This window comes from Danio rerio, chromosome 15 (assembly GCF_049306965.1).
Source record: "Danio rerio strain Tuebingen ecotype United States chromosome 15, GRCz12tu, whole genome shotgun sequence".
Classification (NCBI taxonomy): domain Eukaryota; kingdom Metazoa; phylum Chordata; class Actinopteri; order Cypriniformes; family Danionidae; genus Danio; species Danio rerio.
The window spans coordinates 37240027-37263891 of NC_133190.1; the positions used below are offsets into that span (position 1 = coordinate 37240027).

At 36.4% G+C, this 23865-nt stretch overlaps 1 protein-coding gene across 4 annotated transcripts in view; it reads right to left on the reverse strand.

The window, feature by feature from the left end:
• Positions 1 to 6548: 6548 nt before the first annotated feature.
• bag6 (BCL2 associated athanogene 6) overlaps positions 6549 to 23865 on the reverse strand; it is a 50133-nt gene continuing 32816 nt past the window's right edge. For 2 of the 4 annotated variants that reach the window (XM_073923368.1, XM_005157765.4), the window contains exons 15-25: positions 23396 to 23654; positions 23150 to 23319; positions 19615 to 19668; positions 17954 to 18056; positions 17682 to 17806; positions 15995 to 16129; positions 14079 to 14132; positions 13816 to 13980; positions 10550 to 10657; positions 10028 to 10174; positions 6549 to 7271 (exon numbers count right to left, since the gene is read on the reverse strand). In XM_073923368.1, the coding sequence (XP_073779469.1) occupies positions 7176 to 7271; positions 10028 to 10174; positions 10550 to 10657; positions 13816 to 13980; positions 14079 to 14132; positions 15995 to 16129; positions 17682 to 17806; positions 17954 to 18056; positions 19615 to 19668; positions 23150 to 23319; positions 23396 to 23654 (1416 nt within the window). In that variant the 3' untranslated portion in view covers positions 6549 to 7175. 4 annotated transcript variants of the gene reach the window in all.

Consider the following 23865-nt stretch of genomic DNA (forward strand, 5'->3'; position numbering starts at 1 on the left):
TCATTTGATCTGGGCTTATTGCCAGTTTTGAGTACTTCCGGTTTTAACATGCTGATTGTACTGCATAGCGAAAGTGAAACCATTTCATCACGTTTACTGCTCGGCACGATGAAGCGTTGTACTTGATGCATATATCATAATATTGTACTGTGATTCATTATATATGGTGAATTTGTGATCTAGATGACTAATTATGTTATACTGATTATTTTATTATTTCTATTTTATTGTAGAACCACACATACGCCTATACACACACCTCTTCAGTGTTCAATAAACCAGTTTGATTGACCTTAACTGCCTGATCCACTCCTGTGTTCTGATCGACACCCCAAGGGCAAAGCTAGAGAAATTAGAACCTCCTCAGAATACAATCCTAACCCAACAACCCAACAGTGGTTGTGAAACCGGTTTCTCTATTGGTAGTAAACACAGGAGCTGTGTATATATATATAATATATATAATAACAAGTGCTTAAATAACAAGTGCTATAAAATGCTAAAGAACTGAACTGCTAAACTGAAGATTAGAGGTGAAATCAAGGCCATTATCACTTATTTTTTTCTGGGTTGTGTAAGCAAAGTCTTGCAAACTCTTTCTTTTTAAGACTTTTAGACCAGAAGATGGAGCTGGTCCAGTGGAGGAGGCTGAGGGTCTGCTGTTTGTCCAATCATGTTTTTTTTCTTCTGTCAAATAAAAGTATCATGCTACCTCAAATCGATCGCTTTACAGGAAATATGCATTTAATTAATGCTCCTCAGTTATTATTATTTCACAAAATTATTGTCACAAAATGACAATAAACCTCAAGGGTCCTATTTTGAGGATCCACGCCCAAAGCGCAGGGCACAAAAGCATTAAAGGCATGTCCGAATCAACTTTTGCTTTTTTAAGTATGGAAAAATCCTCTTTGTGCCACGGCACATGGTTTAACATGTTGAGCTTATTCTCTTAATAAGTTATAGGTGTGTTTTGAGAATAAACCAGTCTCATCTCCTATACCCTTTGTGCCATAGGGCATTTTCTATTTACATGACAGACTTTGTAAGTGGAAAAACTGAGCGTTTCACTGGTAAGAAAACAGTTAAACAGAGCATCTGCAGCAGGAGAATGAGACAGGCCCAGCTCCAGCTTGGAACGTTAGGGTGGGCCAAATAAGCGCAAACTAACTTTATTTTAAAACTATTATTTGTACTGCAGACTATATTTATCTCAGTCTTTGCTTGCTTCAGTGATGTTTGCCAAGTTTTGCAAGAACCTCCAGAAAAACATGTTGCTCTCTATGAGCTATATGGGTGAGGTATACATTTAGTGACCAAAGCCATCCTTTTTTTCAGCTTTTAAAACATTGTTATGTTACATTGTTACATTTTTGATTATTTATAAAATGTGTTCATCATTTTCAAGATCATGTATCCAAAATTCATGATTTCTTGATGTCCGTATTAGTCTGTGTATTTTTCCATCATGTATCATTGTGCAATCAAAAATAATTTATTTTGCTTTTCTTAAAAAAAAAATAAACTGTGAACTGTCAATACTATTACCACAATTACAAAAGGAAAACTGAATATTTCATTAACCACATATTGGACCATTTAAAAATATTTTAATCCTGATTTCATTAGTATCATATGATCTTTGCAGTTATAGCAAGTAGAATGTTTGGCTAAAAAGTTTAGTAACTACTAATTTAGTAACTACTCATTAGAATTTTTCTTGCTATTATTTATTTTTTATTTTTAAACATTACTAAAACCATCCATGACAGAGATGACAAACAATAAAAAAACTTTTTATTTTAACATATAATGTTCAAGCGGGCCCAATATATCTCCCGATTATCCGACTCAGTGCTGCTGAACTGTTTGTGTTTTAAGACTCTCTATTGTATGAACAACGACTGCATACATTTATATTAAAGGGAAGCGCGTTTGGTAATGCGCGCTCAGACGCGTGATGCGCACAGAAACCTGCGCTCTATGCTGAATTAGTTTCTCTTTAATCTTTTGCAGCCTGAATTGTTTAATTTTTTTAAGCTCACGGTCACATCTTATGCTACTTTCTCAGTTATGAAACGCATCGCAAAAAAAATTGTTGTTATCTGATGTAGGGCCAGGGTGGGCCAAGCTTCTTATTCCTCTCGCTTTAGACTTTACCTTTTAGCTTGTTTTTATCGGTGCAATATGGGTTTATTGCACGTAGGCTACGAATCAAGATGAAGATTGATTAAGAGCATGATTTTCCTTCAATGCATCCTATCCATAAGTTGTTTTATTTTTTAAATTTTTTAATGATGGGGACAATATTCACTGGCAAAAATTTCCTCCTGTATCACCAAGAAATTACGCCTGTGTACCCAAGCAGCCTTCATAAGTTAATTTACATTTTATGTAAAAATTAAGAAATAAAAAAGACCAAAGTATTATGCTAAAATATCTGTACAAACGTGCGTGATTATTGTTTAACTTTTGTTCATAAAACAACACAATACAGCATATAAAAAAATGTCGTTAAATATTAAATAACTTTATCTGCTTAAAACAGTACAATAACAATTAAACGTTACATTTTAAGAACTTCACAAATAGCCTAAAATTACACTATACTAATTAATAATAATATAAATAGTAACTAATAACAATAAAAAAGAAGAACAAAAATATTAGCCTATTAGGCTTGTAACAATATAAGTCAGATTTTGGAAAAACTGCGTCCCTCCGCCTTTTGTTTTCATATTTTAAACTCTTTGAAAAACTAACATGTTGGCTTTGTCCGGTTTATGCGGAGACCTAATTTGGAAGACAATGTTTCCAGCAGCACTGAAAACCTGTTCAGACGGTGTGCCTGTAGCGCAAATGCAGATACTTTTTCGCAACCGTGGATGGCAGAGAGGGTATCTTGCTCCGCCGCCCGCATTTTTCGGAAAGCTGGCTTCTCTACATTGCGGAACGGCGCGTTCTCAACAACCAAATATGCTGCTTCATTTCTTGTCAACGTCTACTATTTATCACTTTCTTTTTTGTATTGGACCATTTTTGAAAAGGCCTCTGCCATGCTCACTAGCTGGACGTTTGCGTTCAGAAGATGACATGACCGGAGCTGGCTCCGCATATACATGGCTATGGAGATTCTACGTGTTTGTCCATTTAACCTTTTTTTTTTAAACAAGCCCTACAAATAGCTTCATTCAAATGATTGGTTCGCTTTTCTCGTTCGCCACGAATGCAAAATGTTTCCAGATTGGTGATGTAATAGGTTTTCCACCGAGATTGAACATGAACTTGCTGAATCGCCTCTAACGTCATAAATGTAGTCTTTGGCAACATAACAGAAACGTTGTGACAAGATAAAAAGAAGCGCGGTGCTCTTTTGTATGTCACTAGGAAACGACTGAATCAGCTGGTTTATTGTGCGTGAGTCGTGTTGCTGTTGATGTTATAATTGTAATTTTAATAATATTGTGATATTCAAAATCTGTAAAGTACAGCTCTGGATAACTTGAAACAGCTACCACAAGTCTCTCCTCCTTCATTAAAAGTTTGCCAAGGTCGCCTAACCCAAACCCTTTTTATTGATTGAAGAAAGAAAAAGACGCGACTGAGGTAGCACACGGCTGTTTTTTTATCATTCAACAAATGCCCCCTTTGCAGCCAAACTTTAAAATATATATAAAGTACATTTTTTATCGTTTAACTGATACCATTAATTGGTTACAAACGCACCCTTTCAGTTAACGGTTAATCAGTTTTTTTGAGCATCTCTAATTAAATCGCATGCACAGGCTCTAAAATATTTTTTCCCTCACGGCCACACGGCGGAGATCCGGCATGGTGCCTGAATACTTTAAGCCCCGTATATATATATATATAGACCTAAATCTGATTGGGTGATAGCCATGCAATATTCCAGTAATATTCCAGTAATATAAGCACTGATTCACACAGCAGCCTCTTCACACTTGTGTGCCATTCAGAAGACTAAACTCACTACTATTTGATAAATATTGCAGCTATTGGATTACATAATGCATTATTAAGACTTTTTCAGGCAAGAATGTAGTTGCTTAGATTTCACATATGCAGTGTTTTTAAAAGAATAGTGCGAAAATGTTTCTTGACGATTTTGAAAATGGAAGCAGCTACAACAAGCTTGGCCAAACTGGCCAGGCAAGGAGACCTAACAAAACCAGCTATATCCTGCTTAAACTAGGCAGGTCAAGCTGGTTTTAACTTATCATTCCAGCTGGTCTTCCGGCTTGACCAGCTAAAACCAGCCTGGAAATAGCCAAAGCCCCTCTAAAACCAAGCTGGTCAACCAGCTAAAACTTAGGTTGGTTTAAGCAGTTTTGTTTTCAGCAAGTATATACTACATGACAAAAGTCTTGCCGTCGATCCCAGTTTTCCTTGTTGAACTGCATCCCAATCATCACAAATACTGCAGAAGACCAACTGGAACCAGCATGGACCCAAGATTCTCACAGAAATCAGTCCAGTTTGGTTAGGAAAAAAATCATGCTTTGGAGTTACATTCAATATGGGGGCGTGCAAGAGATCTGCAGAGTGGATGGCAACATCAACAGCCTGAGGTATCAAGGCATTTCTGCTGCCCATTACATTACAAACCACAGGAGTGGGCAAATTCTCCAGCCTTCACATGAAAGTTCCTTAAAGCAAAGAGGGTCAAGATACTCCAGGATAAGCCAGCCCAGTCACCAGACGTGAACATTATTGAGCATGTCTGGGGTAAAAAAGTTATTTGAGTCAATGCAGGGGTGTAAGCAGTTGTCCAAGCTCAGGGAGTCACATCATACACAGTATTAATTATTTTTCCACTGCACTATGATCATATTTTATTTTTGATCAAATAAGCATAATCTAGAGGCCTTTGCTGTTCATAAATGCCACTTCTGATACCAAATGATCAACTAGAAGTCAAGCAATTATTTATTGTTCCTAAAACTTGTATAGACAACAAGACTTTTGTCAGGTAGTGTATAAATGTTTTTAACTATTAAAATGGACAAAAACAAAACCATGCTAAAAATTTTAAATGGTAAACTACTAAAACAAAACATCTAAAAGAATTAACCCTTTTAAAGAGCCCATATTATACATGAAATAGGGTCATATCTTGGTTGTAAGGGTCTCCAAGAACAGTTTAATATGCATGCAAGGTCAAAAAACACTTTCGTGGTCTTATAATCTGCATTTATTTTTACCTAATTATCCCAGCGACTCCTGTATGAATCGTCCAGTGATTCATTTGTTCCCAAACCCCTCCTTAGCGCGAAGCTAATCTGCGCTGATTGGACCGATGACAGTCTGTCGCGATTGGTCGACTGCCTTCAGTCAGAGAGTAAAATGCCAAACAGCTAATCAGCAATATAAAAGTAATCACAGTTCATACACGCTCGATAGTGTAGGCGTGGATTTTAGCTGCCAGTGGGTCAATGTAAATACAGACCATGGACTTGAAAATACAGACGACTGACTATTTTATTGAGCAAAAACTCCAAAAACAGTTGAGGAGATCTCCTAGCTTCTCACTCTGCTCTTTTCACAGACACACACACACACATATTGCACACACACACACGCACTTAACCCTGCTCGACAACGCGACACACACACACACACACACACACACACACACACACACACACACACACACACACACACACACAAAAACACACACCTCCGAACGACAGCTCGCGCACACGCACACACAGACACACACACTACTCCTCGTCCACGGAGCTCCGGAGCTCCTCGTCCACGGAGCTCCGCGTCGCGTTTTTAACGTGACTTTGCACGCTATAAGAGAATATAGCCAGTTAACCTGATACAGTACACGCGGTTACAAGTAACAAATCACAACTAAATACATTTGCAAGCTAGAGTCAACGAGGCAACTTTAATCGCACGTACTTACACTTGAGAAATGGAGGAAGAAAAATCCATCCTGACGTCCATCATTAAGTTACTCTTTACTGATCCTTCCTTTAACAAACGCCGATGAAGTATTCTTTGTAGCATGTAGTTTCCAGAAGTTTCCAACTGCTTGACTATAATGCTGAGGTTTCATCTTTGGGTAGAGACTCAATATATCCATCTGCAGTGTGACTTCAATCCACCGGCATGTTTGTGTGTGTGTGTGTTTGTGGGTGTGTGTGTGTGTGTCTGGGTTACTGCGTCAGAGGGCGGGGCCTCAGGTTTGAAATCTCCCGGGTTTGCACGTGCACGTGAATAACTTGGTTTCGTTCGTACGTCATGGCGAAACACCTAATGAATCGGTATCAAGGCGACTCGTTTGAAGCACTATGAGTCGACTGTTTTATAGATGAATCAACAGTTTTAAACACTGTACACTAACAGATTTAAGCCTTAGCTGGATACTTCACTTAGAGCTGTGTTACACACTACATGGAGGGGAATTTTCAAAAACCCATAATATGGGCTCTTTAATAGTCACTAAATAACTGTTTCAAAGACTTTAATTTCTATTGACTAATGTCATGAAAAAATCTCTGTGACAAAAGACCAAATAGCGCAGAAAATGCACTAAACCAGTGCAAAAATGTTTAATTTCAGGCATTTTACATTCATGGTTTCAAATGTCATAGTTGTCCAAATTACATAATTACACACACTGATTATTATTTTTCAAGGTACCATAGATAAAGCCGTAGCAGAATCATGGGAGAGGTGAAAGGCAAGGCGTAATGTTATATAATTATATCAGTAAAGCTTTAAACAACAGCATCCTTTCTGCACTATCAGGTCTATCCTTATGTTATCGCAACGTATTTCTTTCTGGATTCACCTACAATGTTGTCATTCGTCAGACCAAACCATAACACAGTTGTGATGCAGCTGATGTGCTCAGACTGCCTCTTAACACAAATGCATCTGTGTTGACCAGGAAGAGATGTTTATCAGATGTTGCGTGTGCACAGAAGGCACGCGACTCCTTCATTCATGCATGAACTACACAATAGAACATCTGATGAAGCATCCAGACGTGGACCTGCAAGCCGAGACTCATTGTCTGTTAAAAGATACTGATAGAAATGTGAGGAGTGAAGTCGTCTCGTCTGACAACACACAACTGTGCAAATCAAACACACACCCCACGCGAGGAACAGGGCTGAACATTTAAGCAAGAGGAAAAATTAGGAGTCTGGAGGAAACACCTGATGCGTGTTAGGAAACCGCCTGGGGTTGTAATCCGGGTCGTCCTTTACTCGCTTCTGGATGTCATTTTTCAGCTGTGGAGAAAAAGAAAACGATTATATTAGGGAGTTGTGTCAATCAAAATATAGTCAAAACCCAAAACAAAAAGGGTTTTTTATAAGGTGTTAAAACAGAAACTAAAAGAAACTGACAATTCAATTGTTTCTTGAGTAACTAATCATATTGTAGCACTGTATTGATGCAGAAATTTCAAGTTTGACATCACAACAAAAATGCTTTGACTCTTGATCACTGTTCAAATTTACTAGCCTTTTATATTCGGGATTTTTTTGCATAAATCTGTTAATCAACCTCAGTCCTGATCAAAACTACTAAATTGTTAAGAAAATTACAGGATTTTAACTCGTTAATTGCCAAATTAAAAAATGATGCCACTGATTTGTTGAAAAAAAAAAAAAAAAAACACACACAAATTGACGGATTTTCAATATAAAAAGTAATTGTGAACTGGATTTTTTTAACCTTTTATGACATGTGAACGATTAGTAACAACATTGGCTTTGATAAATTGTTAGATTTAAATGTTTCCTTCCTAATTTACTGTTGGTGGCTGTTTTTGCCCCATTTACTTCTAATATAAATACATTTGATGGTGCATAAATACACCATGTTTGTTTACTCAATGTAGTTCTGAGAGCTGAGAGGCATGTTTTGATTTTCTCAGACAGATCAAGATAAGCATGTAAATGTCACCCTTTCTCACACTTACAGACACACACTTTAATTTGCTATTATACTCCATATAAAATCCAGAAACTAAGCTTTTTTTTTTTTTTGCGCACAGGCCTATCTAAAGGGTTAATGGTGCCAACGGATGATCGACAGTAAAAATGACAAATTTGACCTTTTCCCAACAGGGAAAACCACCAAAAATTAAAACTGCATGATTATATAGTGTCATGGTTTTACAATGAAAAATGTAGTTATAATGGAAGTCGATGGGGCAAAACCAGCCACCAACAGTAAATTAAGGAGAAAAAAAATTGAAAATGAATAAAAAACAATGCATCAAAGGCAATGTTGTTTCACATGTCCAAGACTTTCATAAAAGGTAAATAAAATCCTGTCCACTACTACTTTTTACATTGAAAATATGTCATTTTGTGTGTGTTTTTTCCCACCAAACCAGTGGCATCATTTATGAATATGGCAAAAGTTTAAATCCTGTCATTTTCTAAGCAATTTAGTAGTTTTTATCAGGACTGAGGTTGATTAACAGATTTATGCATTTTTAAAGCAGTTTAATTCAGTGGATGTTTTCATCCCAAACATTCCTCTACTACAGTCAAAGACAAATTTAGTGAGCCTCTTAAAAACAAGTCAATTAAAAAATTTAAAAAGCTAATTAATTAAAATAATAAAAACATAAATTAAAAATGTTTTGACATGATTGGACAAAAGTTTAAATATTTATAAATTTACACATTTATGCTTGTATGCAACCTATACATAACATTTTTAATATCTAGCATGGCCCATAAAATAAAGATACAATTATAATTAATCATTATTATAAAAATGTTACTTTAAGGGCAACTATTTTACCCCTTTCTCAAGATTTAATGCAAGTTTTTTTGTGTCTCCAGAATGTGTCTGTAAAGATTCAGCTCAATATACCCATCAGATTATTTATCATACCTTTCTGAATGTGGGGAAATTTGAGCTTTTAAATCACTGTAGCTGTTTTTGTTGCCTTTGGCTTTAATGCAAATGAGCTGCTTCTCCCCGCCTAACGTTCTTATGTACGTGTCAGAGCCATCGGCTCTTGTCTATTGCTTTGATGCGTGTAGCCTTCACCTGCTGCATCTCACATAGATAAACAGCACAGTGACAGACAAGAATGAAGCAGATCTCCTTTATTAAGAGCTTTCCCAAACAGGATACACATTAATATCCACGGCTGTATGGATATCTGTTATGTTAATGTACAAAATAAACCTGATTTAAGTCCTCAAACCGGGATTGAAGCTTCTTCTTTTATAATTGTACTGACATGCGGCTGTGGTGATGTATTACGTAGTGATTTTACAGTCTTTTCTTTATTACAAACATGCACTGTTTTAGAAATGTTTTAAACTTGTAAAACTCACTCTTGAGGTGCTGATGTTCACAGAGAGCTGAACAGATCTTTTAATACCAGTTGCTTTGCACGCATCCTGTCTTGTTGATATTCTTATATACGTTATTACAGAGACATGTTAATAAGCGGCTCTCGATCAATTCAGTGGGCGGGAAAAAATGCACTCCAACTTCAAGTTGCAGAGGGCCTTAAAATGGGAGAGATTTGGATCCTATTTTATTGTCAGAAAAATGTAAAAAGACTTATTGTTTTTCTATCATACCAGTATGACTGTGGATGCACTATACCTACACACAGTTTTGTCCAAACAGCTTACAAAAGTGTATCATAGATGCCCTTTGATATAGAATTCTACTCATGTATTCTAAAACTGTGTGCATTAAAATCAATCTACTGTATAAAGTGCAACATAAACCAACATGATGTGAGTTGTTTGGAGAGCTGAATACTAGCGAACATCACTATTATCAGACGTTTTCATCTGCTGTTTTACCACTGATGTCAATCTATTACATGTCATTTACATATTCATCTAATATTCACGCTTTTACCTCAATATAAAATGGAATGGGAACTTCGCTGTGAGTATATCAGGGTCTTGAATAATTTACACTCATAAGCAATTATCTTTAATAAATGTACTAAATACAAACCAAAGAAAAACACATGATTACTTTCCACTCAAGATACCTGTTCATTGTAGGCTTCCTGAAGCTCAGGATTTTCTAAGTCCCCTTCTAGGGCATTAGGAGATGTGATGGGTGTTACACCGGCTGATCTGGCAGCTTGACTCACTGCTTCAGAGAGAGACAGTCTGAGCCCATCACTCTTCACCATCTAGGAGACACAATCACAAACATTTTGATTATTGTGATGCTTAACCAGACTGGTAGAAACGATATCCCTGTGAAGTCATGATTATAATATTTTCCTTTGTATTATGTAATTTTATACCCATTAATGGATTAACACCTGCATACCAGTTTGACCTACTATGGGTTTATGAAACAGTTAGGTTAGTTTAGACTGGTAAATGATCCTCAGGTGAGATTTTAGCACCAAAACAATAGCAGTTTGGTTTTTTGATATATTGTGCAGTACTTTAGTCAACAATTATTGTTTAAATGGTGCTATAGAAATCAATCTGACATTGACAGTGAGGAATAAAAAAAAACATGTGTATTGCAATGTGAACATGCAAATAACATTTACCTTCCTGCGCTTTGCTGGCATCCCGAGCAGATAAGCATCAGAGAGAGGAGGCTGGGCTTTCATCTTCCTCTGACTGACTTGATCTTGTCTGATAATGGGAACCCATTCCTGCAAATCACACCTCTCATCAAACATTCACATATTCCATGAACTGCCTGGCAAAATGCTAATAAATCACACAAAAAGATGCAGTCATAGTAGGGATGAGCTAAAGACCATTGGTGCTTAATTAATACACTAAATATAAAGCTTTTAATTGTCCTACTTGATTAAGTCTGTAAATGTCTGGCGAACGCCTAGTTCACACTACATGACTTTAAACATCGGCAGATTGCGGTGCAGTTCACACTAAATGACTTGATTTTGTGTCTTTAAACGGTTTTGGTGTTCACACTATGTAAATGGTCCACAAAAGGGGGGGCAAAAAATGTTTAGGGAACAGCCGTCAGAAAAAGCTGAACACTATTGGCTGCTTGTGTGCTGACATCACTGACATGGTTCAAACCTTCAAGAAGGCGTTAAAAACTATTGTCTGTCAGCTGATGCGTCAGCAGATCAATCGCTCATCTGCTAAGTTCAACTGAATAGATGTGGCGTTAAAGGGCCATGAAACCCCCTCGTTTCAGCAGTGTGTTTTCACACCTCTACTTTGGAAAAAGTCAGAAAAGTGGGCGTGTCCAGCTCTGTTTAGGGGGGAGTGTCGGAGGAAGAAAAGTGGCTTGGTATGGGAGTGTCTATTTGGGCGCGCTGAATTTCAGAGTCAAAACACACAACCACAGCGGACAATGTGACTGTGTTTACATGGACATCTGTAGTCAAATTATTTGCCAAATTATTAAATGGTGGACATTAACTGCAGTTTGGCTCTTTCATTCAGGGAATTCATTCATGTCCCTCCCGACAAACCTGATATTTGATTCGAGGCGCTGCTCTAAGCGTGTATTTTTCATGCAATGTTTGATACCGCACGGCGAATGAGAGAAAAAAAAAACTCAGCATTTCCCGGAAACTTAGATACACACGGCAGGTAGCGTCAGTGTGTTATTCCGGTCACAAAATCCAACACAAGGTTATAGTTTGGTTGTAACTGTTAGTGCTAACTATTGCACTCGGTGCAATAGTTTGTTTGATACGAATAAAATACGAACTGAATAAACAAAGAGCACTGGTCGCTCACTTACCAAATCTGTAGAGACAGGACAATTACCAGCAACTAGAGCCGCGTCTTTATTTAGAGGAGACTACAAGCGAATCTGGATCTCAGCGTTTGCAGATGAGAACAGCTCTCAGGTAAACAATAATCCTCCTTAGATACGCAAGTTATTGTTGTCGCGCGTCGCGTACACTGTTAATCCACGCGTGAGTCTGCACTCTCACAGAGAGAAAATGAAAACGAAACTTAACCGCAGCAAACTATAAAAGCAACACTTCACGCTTGTTTTGCCAACACAACGTGGCGTCTTTGCCGTCTACACTGTGACAGTAATGAATATTAATGAAGTTGCACAATAGAGCGCGCTGATTGGTTTGAACCAAGCCTTACTCATGCATTAATGCAACACACTGTAAGACGTAATAAGACTCACTCTGGCACAGACACCCAGTCTGCACGCTGGAATACACGCTATTATGTCATGACCGTGACGCAGCTTCAAAAATTCGTTTCAAACAGGAAGTACGAATTTGCTTGAAATAACGCAAAAACAACCAATTTACACTTTTTAGTGAAATATAGGTGTCCTAATAGTGTTTTTAGCAGTGTGGGACACATATACGACTGTCAACAGCTCAAAAAATGTGTTTTGGTGTTTCGTGACCCTTTAACACAAGAACTGCAGTCAAAGAGGTAGTCAGAGAGTTTTAGATTTTTGTAATTTAATACCTCTTTGATATAAAACAGACATATTTATAATACCCTGACCCTAAATATTTGTGTATTTCTTTCTAACATTGTTTTTTTTATTATTACAAAACAGAAAAGAACGGACCATTTCTACCTTTAATTACCATAGCGGTAAAAATGACTGTATGCATGTCTACTACTTTTCACTGTGACTTTAAATATGCATGCTTTTTTGCCTAGCACCTTCCTCCTAACATACACATAACTTTTTGATAGCAAAAACATCAATTTACTTCAGATTTACATTTCAAAACAGCATATTCTGTGCCCTGAAATAGCTCCTGTTTGAAAGTGAAAATTAAAGCAAATCCCAGACCTTTGTGGGTGTTTTAGTATCTTAACTGCATATTTAAAAGCTGTATTACCACAAAGGTAATCTTTTTAGGGTAATGGTGTCAGAAAATATGATGACAGACATTCAAAGTTTAATTTTAATATATTAATAGAAAATTTGAATGTAAACGATGTGACAAAATGACGTCTTACATTAGAAATATGGTAATTCTAATAGTTACAGAACTCTAGTTCCACTGTTAATATAGCCTACTCTTGTGTCCGTGTTAACACAGAATGAAGTGAGTGCATCAATGCCCATTCTGGCTCCTGAGCACAACAGCCATTTAGCTCATGCCGATATGCTCTCTCATTGGCTGCAGCTCGACACTACATCTGATCGCACTTGGAGTCAAGTCGGCTGACTGCTCGGGAATATTGAGCATGTCAGATATTGAATTTTAATCTGCGAGGTGTTGGTGAAGCGTCAGTGCGCCTCTTTGATGCGCTGTTCAGTAGTTCACAGATAAAGACTGCAGAGCGCCGAGCACCCCCAGATTTTTTCCTGATTACAGCTCGATCTGTCCGCAAGCTTGTTAACTTCCAAATCAGGCTCAAATCGGGCTTAAAATCCTGTAGTGTGAACAAGGCTTATAGTGTGTGGATCTTTACATGGAAATCAATTATTCCTTATTCTCTATTTCCAAGAATTCTTGATTCTGAATGGCTGTAGGGTGTGCAATAAAATCAAAATTGAAATCACAGTTTGAAATAAGCGCGCTTCCCTCAAATGTTAGTAATAACCATAGCAACTCAGTGACAGTTTCCAAAGCCTTCATTCCTGTGTGATGTCAAGGACAGGGAGCCAATGTTGATCAACCAACCATTCCTCTTTGTCTGCCTGAGATTTTTTTAAAGCAGAGACTAGGAGATCTAACATCTTGCAAATGTCAAAATTCCATCAAAAATTGGGCAGCAAAGAGCAAAACTAGTTTTAACTGCTCTGTAACTTACTGACCACAGAATTTGAGGGATAGTCGAAATGTGATTGATTTCACCCTAAGATGCTGCATCTGTGCAAGTAACTCACAGGGGGCAAAGCAGCAGCCCAGGCTTCAGCATCTCTCCCGGTCTCCTCTCCTCCAACAGCTCCCTCTCCATCTCTAGCTGGAGTTCCCACTGCTCCTGCATCCTGGGACGAGGCCAGAGCTTCTTCTGCTGTAGTAGCTGGAGTCGGAGAGAGAGTGTCCCCCATCTGAGGATACAGTGAAGACCGAAGAGTAATATCCAAAGCCATATATATTTTTGTCCAGTTGCAGTACATCCCAAAACTGAGACTTCAAAATGATTTACCTCCACATTCTGAGGCTCTGGATCCGGCGTAGGCCTTTGTACAGATTCTTCACTCTGTAAATGAGATGTACATGTGAAATCCTGCTTTAACAGGGTAAAAGACTAAATAAAATCATCATTTATAATACTAGTATAAAACAGTGCGACTTAAGGAGAAGGACTGTGTATAACATTTATACACTATACACTACTAACATCAAAAAACTGATTTCTGGAAACTGATATATATATATTTGCCACTGCTGTAAATAGATTTGCCTGATAAAAGAGTCATAATACCGAAACTTACCGAAATTCTGACCATTTACCTTTCTTATTTCATACTTAATCACATCAAGAAAATCAAGACTGGGTCAGAGGTTCTTGGACCAGGATGGGCAGGGTAATACTGCCATATAATTTTTTTTATTATATTTTCACTCTAACTCAAAACACTAAAGACAAATGAATGAAAACATAACAAAACAGGAAAAATTATAGTGGGATTCATTAGTGAGAATACATGTGAGAAATGCAATTTGAAACACAATTAGGCACCTTTTTTGGCTTGAAGTTTCATAATATTAGCCATTAGGAACATAAGTGTGACCACAAAAAGTCTAACTTTTACCTTAAAATGTGGTACATCAATTATAACTTACTTTTTATACAGTTTATAGGTTCATGAAGATCACCTCCGCTTTGCAACCAAACATCAAGCACTACACTAACCAAACATCATGTATGCTGGCTGTATTTATTGGCCCGTTTCCACTGAGTGGTACAGTATGGTACACTTTTATGGCAGTTTCCACTGTCAAAAGATGCCAAAAAAAGCAAACCGTACCATACCACTTTTTGGGTATCCTTTGCAAAAAGGCAGAGCTAGACGCACAGCTGAACGGTATTGGTTTACAGAGATATGTCACTAGCGCACACAAGCAGGAGAATGAAACAAAGAAACTGCCATTTTTAAATACACAGTCGAGACATTACACCACAATAATATATGCATATAATAACAAGCTGTAAGCGACCCAAGCTCAAACAAACCTTGTCGTCGTCTTGATGAACAGCCACAAAGCCACGAAGAACAAAATCTGCAGTGTCCTGTTTTTGTTTTACGAGGCCGTCTAAAAGTGCAAGCGGTTTGACTTTCTCCAGAGAGCTTGCATGTGCTCACCCCGCATCTATATTTGAAATAATGAACTTCTTGAGCTGATTATAATAGTATGTGCGCGTTAATATTGAAGTGCTTCTGACATCCATTTCTTACAGAAATGGACAAACCCAAGAGTGATGTGTGAAACAACAAAGGAGCAAATGATTCTTTCAGCAACCTAAAACATGAACAAACTGCCATGTTTAACTATTATCAACACCTTTTGGACTATTATGAACTCGGAATGACGGAACTTCTTTCTAACAAGAGGTTACATGTGCTGCTGAAGATTAAAGACACAGATGAGAGCTTTGCACTGACTATAGGCGTGTTTTGGTAACATATCACAGACTGTATGTGTTCATATACGTTACATTTATTTATTTATTTTATATAAATAGCAGACGTTAGAGTAGGCTATTTTTTATCATTGATCTGCAGTTGTAATCAAATCCTGTTCATAGAAAAGTTAGTAATAAGCATTTATACACGCATATTTATGTGTATAAAGCATTTGTTTTGTAAGAAGAGCTTCTCATATAATATGTGAATGACCCATACAGCTTTACTGTAGACATTTCCTCGAGCGAGAATGACGTTGACTGAAATATTCTGTCGTACACCACACCCATCAAAAGGGTACTATTGGTACCCTTTGGGCTGTGGAAACCTAAGTCTCATGAAGGTGACCCATACCAACCCATACCGTACTGTACCACTCAGTGGAAATGGGCCAATATGTGAAAACAAGCAGTGGGAATGTGAGGAATCAAACCTGTCTGTTGATGATGTAATGTGTGATCTGTTCCTCTGTGATGGGGATGTGCTCCAGTATGACTTGCAGCCTCATGGTCATCATACTGGTTAACCAGTTCACCAGGCTAGGGTTCACCTCTGCTGACATCGTCCTCTGATAGAGAACACATGCAAACTCAAGTTAGAAATTTATTCAAAGTACCTGCACTTATATGACTAAAAGTTAGTTTATACTCAACGCATTCATTAGCTGGCTTGAGTGCACGCAGCGAATGTGACGTCATTGCGGAGTTTGCGGAGGTTCGCTTTGGATGCGCGCAACATGATTTTAGCTAGTGGAGTCCACAAAATTTTTTCAGACTCAAGTGAAGAGTTCACTGTTAAGAGATTTTGTCTGAAACTGGTAGGGCTGGACAGACATCTTTATGATCCTTCCATGCGTGATCATAGAGGATCAATAATTTTTGGCTAGAAATTGTAACAGCCATGGGAAAGAGGAAAGTTTTTGTTTAAAAGTTTAAAAAAAACTTGAGGGATAAGTTTGTTAAAACCAAAAAGAGGGGCCATGGCAAAAGTGGAGACCCAGGTGGTATTAATACACAATTACAAAATAAGTTTTTCCGCCATTCATTGGTTTTGCTCTAATGTATATATTACAGCTTTGAATTAAAAACTATTTAATAGCTACAAAATTAAAATGAAGTAACAAAATTATTTCTTTGCTAACTGGGAAGGAATATTTGAGTATATACTGACAACGTATTTTTCTAGGCTTTATTGGTGATAATGGTCAGCAATGTTGGATCATTATTGCCTTGGCATATAAACAGAGGTAACAAACTAGACAGACAGTAATGTGTGAATTGTGAAGTGGGCTAAATCTATAAAAAAACGTTAGTATTTTTTTAGTAAGTATAGTTTTTTTTGGCTTTTATTCTCGCCATAATAAAAACTATATTTAGAAAGCAACCCATGTTCTGTTATCATTAATATTTTAATAATGTTTAATAGGTAAAACTGTCCAAGATGTGAACAAAAGCAAGTGATGCATCAAAGTTTGATTAAAAAAATAAATAAAAATCTTGAATGGTTATAAAATCTTTATAATCATTAAAATAATTAATAAAAATAATTTGTTTAAAATCTTGAATGACATTAATGATATGACATATTTCTGGAAACTTCCTACTTCTCTGTTTACCCGTTTGAATTTTGACCACCCCCTGTTGTTTTAAAAAATATTACTACGGTGAATGGGTCAAGTATAAAAGCCTCGTCCGTTTCATGAGGTGAGCGCGCAGTGAGCAGGTCTGTGATGCGGCCGCCAGGTGAAAGTATAAATCAGCTTTAACATGTTTGCATTGATTCATGAACACAACACCCTTAGAGTTTGTCTGAAGTTTAAGAAAAATTACTTTGTAAAATCAACTTCAAAGATTTCACTTTTAAGCTTTATATTTTTTGTACTATGCTATTTTAATTAACAATTCATATTTTTTTACATGACTCCTTCAGGTGTCTAACCCATAACGCCTTAATCAGAATATTAATTGTCAAGTTTCCTGCATAAATGCAGTCCCCCACCAACATGGAAATGTAACCCCCGCAATTTTATTTACAGCGAGCAGGTCGCAGGATGAACTATAAAGGAATAACCGAGACGAGGGGGATGTAGGAGTCAGATATCTGTTGTTTCGGGTACTAACAATGCGGTGGTTGATGACGGCAGTAAGGGCACTTTGTTCTCCATTCAGACAGTAGAGATTGAGAGCCAGACACTCAAAGAGAGCACGGTTACACAGCTGCAGTAGCCGAGGCCCAAAAGTCTGATCTGAAAAATAGAAACCCATTCATGGCAATCAATATTTGATGGGTCATTTATAACGTTCTGGTGAATGTGCATCAGTGAATGTGTGCTAGGTTTATGAACTGACACAGAAACTGATGCCATCTTCTGATGCTTCTCGTCTAGACATACCGGTGCATTGCAGTATGTGGGTGGCGATTCCTGTGAGCTGCTGTCTGAGAAAAGCCCGGTTCGTCTGTGTGATATCCACTCCTTCGCGGACTGCCACGGTTGACTAGGACGAATACAGGAAGTTTACACATTAAACATGCATCAGTTTCATTCCTTTTCTTTCTAAAAAACATTTCCGAAAGCATATCAACTCCATCTAGGCCCGTAAAAACATACTCATTCACTGACAACAATTCACTGTCAGGACACAAAAACATTTCTCCTTAAAACAAGTCTGCTGGAGACTATGTGGCTCAAATCAATTGAATCATACACATTCTGGAAATGTTTATAAATTCTGGCATTTTGGAAACAACTTCATAAATGTTTAGAGAATATATTCCATATCCTCATCAATGTTTCTTTCTCAATGCTATACTAAGGCCTCAAGTAACCTATGGTAGAAGAAAACCTGACCAAAAAAACTGATGAAATCTTTCTGATAGCCTGTAAAAAAAGCCACAAATATGGTTCCAGCTCAAAATATCTCAACTTAGTGACATCATTAATGAAATATATAAGATAGAGGGGCTAACAATGAATCATCGTTTACAGACTGAGGAGTTTAATGAGACATGGAAAGAATGGGTAGAATATATTCTTCCTTTAAGGCCAGACTTAATATAGAATGTACAGTCAGAAAGGGGCGTTTATTTTGTTCATTATTTTTTGTAATAAGAGAAAACAAAAATAAAGAGAGTGAGAAGAACAAGACCTATTTAAAAAATATATAAAAATTAACTTTTAAGATGCTATAAGTACAATCCTCACAGTTTCCAATGAATATAGTGTAGGTGGAAAACAAAAGAGTACACAGTTTAATTGTAATTGAAAAGCAACAAATCAGTTTCAGCGGTTTTCTTTTTGATGATATATTAAAACAATTATGAGTGTATTGTTTTGATTGTCCTTATAATGTCCTTGAATCATTAATGTTCAATTCAATTCAATTCAATAATATAATTTCCATATTTATTTACGGAATTTCTTTGGAATTTTTAAATTCCTTTCATTTCTACAACATAAAATATTTTATGCTGAGTCACAACTGCATTTTTAAGACATATTATTACAACTCAGAATAAATGTTTTCTATTTTAATACATTTTAATATGTAGCTGCTCATGTGGGCAAAGCTGAATTTTCAGCATAATTACTTCCGTTTTCAGCATCAGGGTCATTCAGAAATGTGCTGATTAAGAAACATTTTTATTATGGTCAATGTAGACAGTTGTGATCCTAAAAATTTTTGTAGAAAAGCAGTTTTTTTTCAGGATACATTTAAAAATAGAATGTTAAATATAATTAAACGATTGGATAAAGGCAGTTTTTCTCTATGTAAACAGACTGAAGTTATTTCATTGGGTTGGGTTTTTAAACAGTTTAATGTGAGTTTTTATTATTAATGAAGAGATTTTTTTCATTCATTTATCATTTTTGGTTTTGGTTTTCAGCCAATTGCATACAGAAATTTATTTTTGGTGCTTCACTACAACTTATAAATCACTGAAAATATTTCATATTAAAAAACTCTTTAGATAATTTACTCAACTTTCATCTTTTGTGAAAAAGTAGATACCTACAAAATTAAATTAGATATAGGTTTTTCCAGAGATTCTTACAAAGCTTTCTGTGATGTATTCCTCAAGTTCAGCGATTAGGTCATCAGCAGCTGCCTGTTAAAACAGAAAGAGAAATTTAAAAAAGACAAAGTAAAAGATGGAAAGAGAAAATGGTGAGAAAAAACACACACAATTAGACTAGAGAAAACAAAACCAAAACTGTACATGAGTGGAAAAAGATTTGCAGAACCACAGAATCACACTGCAAAAAAATGCTTACTTTGTCTTGTTTCTAGTATAAATATCTTAAAATTCTTATATCAAGAAGCATTTTCTAGACAAGTGAAACATAATGTCTTGATTTCAGAAATAATATGCCAATATTAAAACAAGTTTTTCCTTAAAACAAGCATGCATAATAATCTGCCAATGGGGTTTTTCCTTATGACAAGTTTATTTTGCTTTCCCCAGATTATTGCGCTCGTTTTAAGAAAAAAACTCACTTTATTTTGGAATATTATTTCTTAAAACAAGACAACATGTTTTGCTTGTCTAGATAAGACTTCTTAATTTAAGATTTTAAATATTTGGACTAAAAACAAGACAAAACAAATCTAAAGCAAGAAAAGCATTTTTTTCAGTGCACCAGTTTTAAATGTATAAAGCACAAGTTCAGAGAGTTGGCAATAGAGCAAAACTTAATATATAATTAATTATAATATATTTTAATAATACTACAGGTGTCATCGCAAAAGTACTTATTCAAAACCAATAACAAACCAATCCGTTGAGGCATTCAAATTCAGACAATGCAAACTGCGTGCAGACTACAGGCAATGCACTGTGTAAATTGTCTGTCTGCTGTCACTCAGTGATGCCATCTACTGCATATATATTATGTATGTTAGCAGTAGTACTCGGTCAATCCTTTTGTAAATAACCCTTCTAGTGCTTTATTGCATTTATGTCCATATGTCCTTTGAGCTGAAAAGTTTCTTGCAAAGAGTCACTTCTTGTTTTTCATTCTCGTTTAGTCAAAGTAAAACTGTGTGATTTTTTAGGCTGATTTGGGCACTCCAGAATAGCTCTTATGATTTTTTTTGTGCAGCATTATAAATGTTTTGTACTGCTTTCACGCAACATTTTAGTTGTTTCCCTTATATTTCCCTAAAACTCATTACAGGATGTGTGATTATGGAGGCATTTTTTAAAATGGGAAGTTTATGGGGATATTCCAGGACTAGAGTTGAGAGGGATAGTTCACCCAAAAATAAACATGTACTCACAATTTCCTCACCCTCAAGTGATTCCAAATATTTATGAGTTTCTTTGTTCTGTTGAACACTAAAGATGATTTTTTTGAAGAAAGCTTAAAAACCTGTAACCATTGACTTCCACAGTAGGATAAGCAAATACCATGGAAGTCAATGGTTACAGGTTCTAAATTTTTTTTAAAGAACAAAAAGTAGGCAACCATTTTAATCACAGTTACTTAAACTAGTGAAATGGAGGAAGAAACTGATCCATGAACTGTGTACTGATAAAGTTCCTGTCAGGCTCTGACAAAGTCCCATACATCAATGGCCATCTCTGATCCTTCCTTTAACAAACAGCCGGCAGTGTAGATTATTGCATTAATCACCAGAACGTTCACCTATTAATGTTTACTCATCTTCAGTCGTAATCAGTCCCACACACTCTGCTAGCATTTGAAAAAAAAATGTGTGTTCACGTTTTACTGGACCATTTGGTATTGTTTTATGCCGATGTCAACATGAACAGGCAAAAGATCTAGACGGACGGCGAATCATTCAAACAACTCAAATCTAACTGTATGGGCATGTTATGTTAATATACAAAATAAACCTGATTTAAGTCTACAAACTGGGATTGAATCATCTTATTTTAGAATTATAATGACACATGGCTGTGGTGATAAAGTAAAGACGGTTAAATCACTAATTTGTTGCAAAAATGCAGTTTTAAAAAACTTTTTAAACTTGTAAGATTCAAATTTTATGAGGACTGATGATCACAGACAGCTGAACAGATCTTTTAATCCCAGTTGCTTTGCGCACATCCTGTCTTGTTAATAAAATTATACGCATTACTTTAAAGACAGCTGTCAATCAAATCAGTGGGCAGGCACACTACACTCCTACGTCACGTATTGTGGTTTGTCTCAAAATGGGAGGGATTTGTATCCTATTTAAATGTCAGGAAATTAAAAAAAAAAGAGACTTTTGTGTTTATTTCACTCCAATATGAGTGGACACACTATACCTACACACAGTTCTGTTTTATATTAGAAAGTAAAACAAACAGGTTTAAAACAAGGGTGAATAGATGATAACAGAATTTTGAACTATCCCTTAATAAGACCGTAGAAAACTAACAAACTAAACTCATTAAACTATCATTCTACACAACACTGACGTGAAAACAACATTTTTGTTTGAAAAACCTCCAACTATTATTAAGGTTTTACTGTAGGAACATGTAAACCACTGACTAAATGTGAGATATTCATATGTAATTTTGTTTAATATTAATGTTCTAGGTATGCTTAAGTAGTAAAACATTAATATATTTTTAATAATGAGTCAAATTAACTAACTGAATCAAATTTTAGGCTCATACAGAGCTAAACCCTAAGGAGTTTTACAAATGTCACAGTTGGAAAAGATTTTTATCTGCCCTATCAAAACATATTATAATTTAGTCTATTTAATAATACAATAATAATTTAGACATTTAGACATAATTTATACAATGTTTAATAAAACATTTAAATAATTCAGTTATTTCTTCGCAACATCTTTTAAATAATGTGTCAAAACAAGCAAGTTCTAGTTATATACAATTTGTCTTTTTAAAAAGGACAAAAGTTTTAAAAGTTTTAAAAACTATAATAAACTACATGTATGCACAACAGTCTGTCAAGGTCGGTAAATACATGGGGAACCTTTAAACAAATGCTATTATAAAGAAAATATGACTTTTTATGGTAAATAGAGTTAAAATGTACATTTTAAAATAAAAAAATTAAAGTTCATTAAGATAAATTGTTGGTGATTGGATAAGTGTTGGCCAGATTGTGTAGCAATACATAAACAAAGCAAATTTAAGACCTGTTTAAGATCTACAACACAATATTTCAGTAAATGTAAGACTTTTTAAGGCCTAAAAATTTGTTTTTGAGATATAAGACATTTTAAGACCCCGCAGAAACAATGAGTAAAGGTCTTTAGAAATTTTTTTTTCATCACAACTTACAAAAATAATAAAGTTTGGCTTTTTGTTATTATGGCAGTGTCAATTACATAAAATCTGCACATTTAGTATTAGACTTCTCTGAAAAGAGCTCAAATAATCTGTTGAATTCTGTCATCAAACTCACACTTAACTTGTTTCACACGATTATGAGTTCAGCTTTCTTCAAAAAATCTTTTACATCTAGAACCACTTGAGGGTGATTTAATAGTGAGTTTTGGGTGAACTATCCCTTTAACATATGCACTGTGATCTATAAAACTTTGCTGATCTTTAATATTATAAAATCTTTAATGTATAAAAGGCAAACTTTAAAACGCACTGTAATGTTGGCCTCGGTGGGCTCACGGCCTTGCAGGAAATGCTCAGTGAAGAACTGGGCGAGTTGAGGCTGGATTCGGCCCAGTGGCTGGTGCTGCCCGTGAAGCAACAGCACCATGTCCACCATAGAGAAGTTCTGGCACACCAAAGCCAGAAGATCACCGAAGAAACCTAAAAACACATGCAGGTTCTTTAGTTTTTCTCATTCGGATGCAAAAAAAAGAATCATCAACCCAATAGTGCTCACCCATAGCATCTCCAGTACCAGGAGTGAAGATGTTGCTGGTCTGGGAGAGTCTCTGGATGAACTGAGCAATACTCTCGGTTTCATTTTGAGGGGTACCCAGGGAGCCCATCATGGTGGACAGGACGCCTTGCACTATCCCAGTGAAGAGCTCAGGATTCAGGCCTTCAGTGGCTGCTGCTGTTGCTCCAGGAGCGCTGGCTGTGTTTGGTGGTGCTGTGGGAGCGCTGGGGGTCGAGGCGGGAGGTTGTCCCGCAGGAGGCTGAGAGAAAAGTGTTTGGGAAGCCTGATGACAGAGATGCATAAATCTCTTACACCCACCAACATGCATTACAAAAAAAACTGGGAGAAATATAGTTTCTAGTTAATTTGTTCCACTAAGGGGAAGCCCAATTGCCTCATAGCAAAAAGGTCGCAAAAAGGTTGCCATTTCTGTGTGGAGTTTGCATGTTCTCCCCATGTTCGCGTGGGTT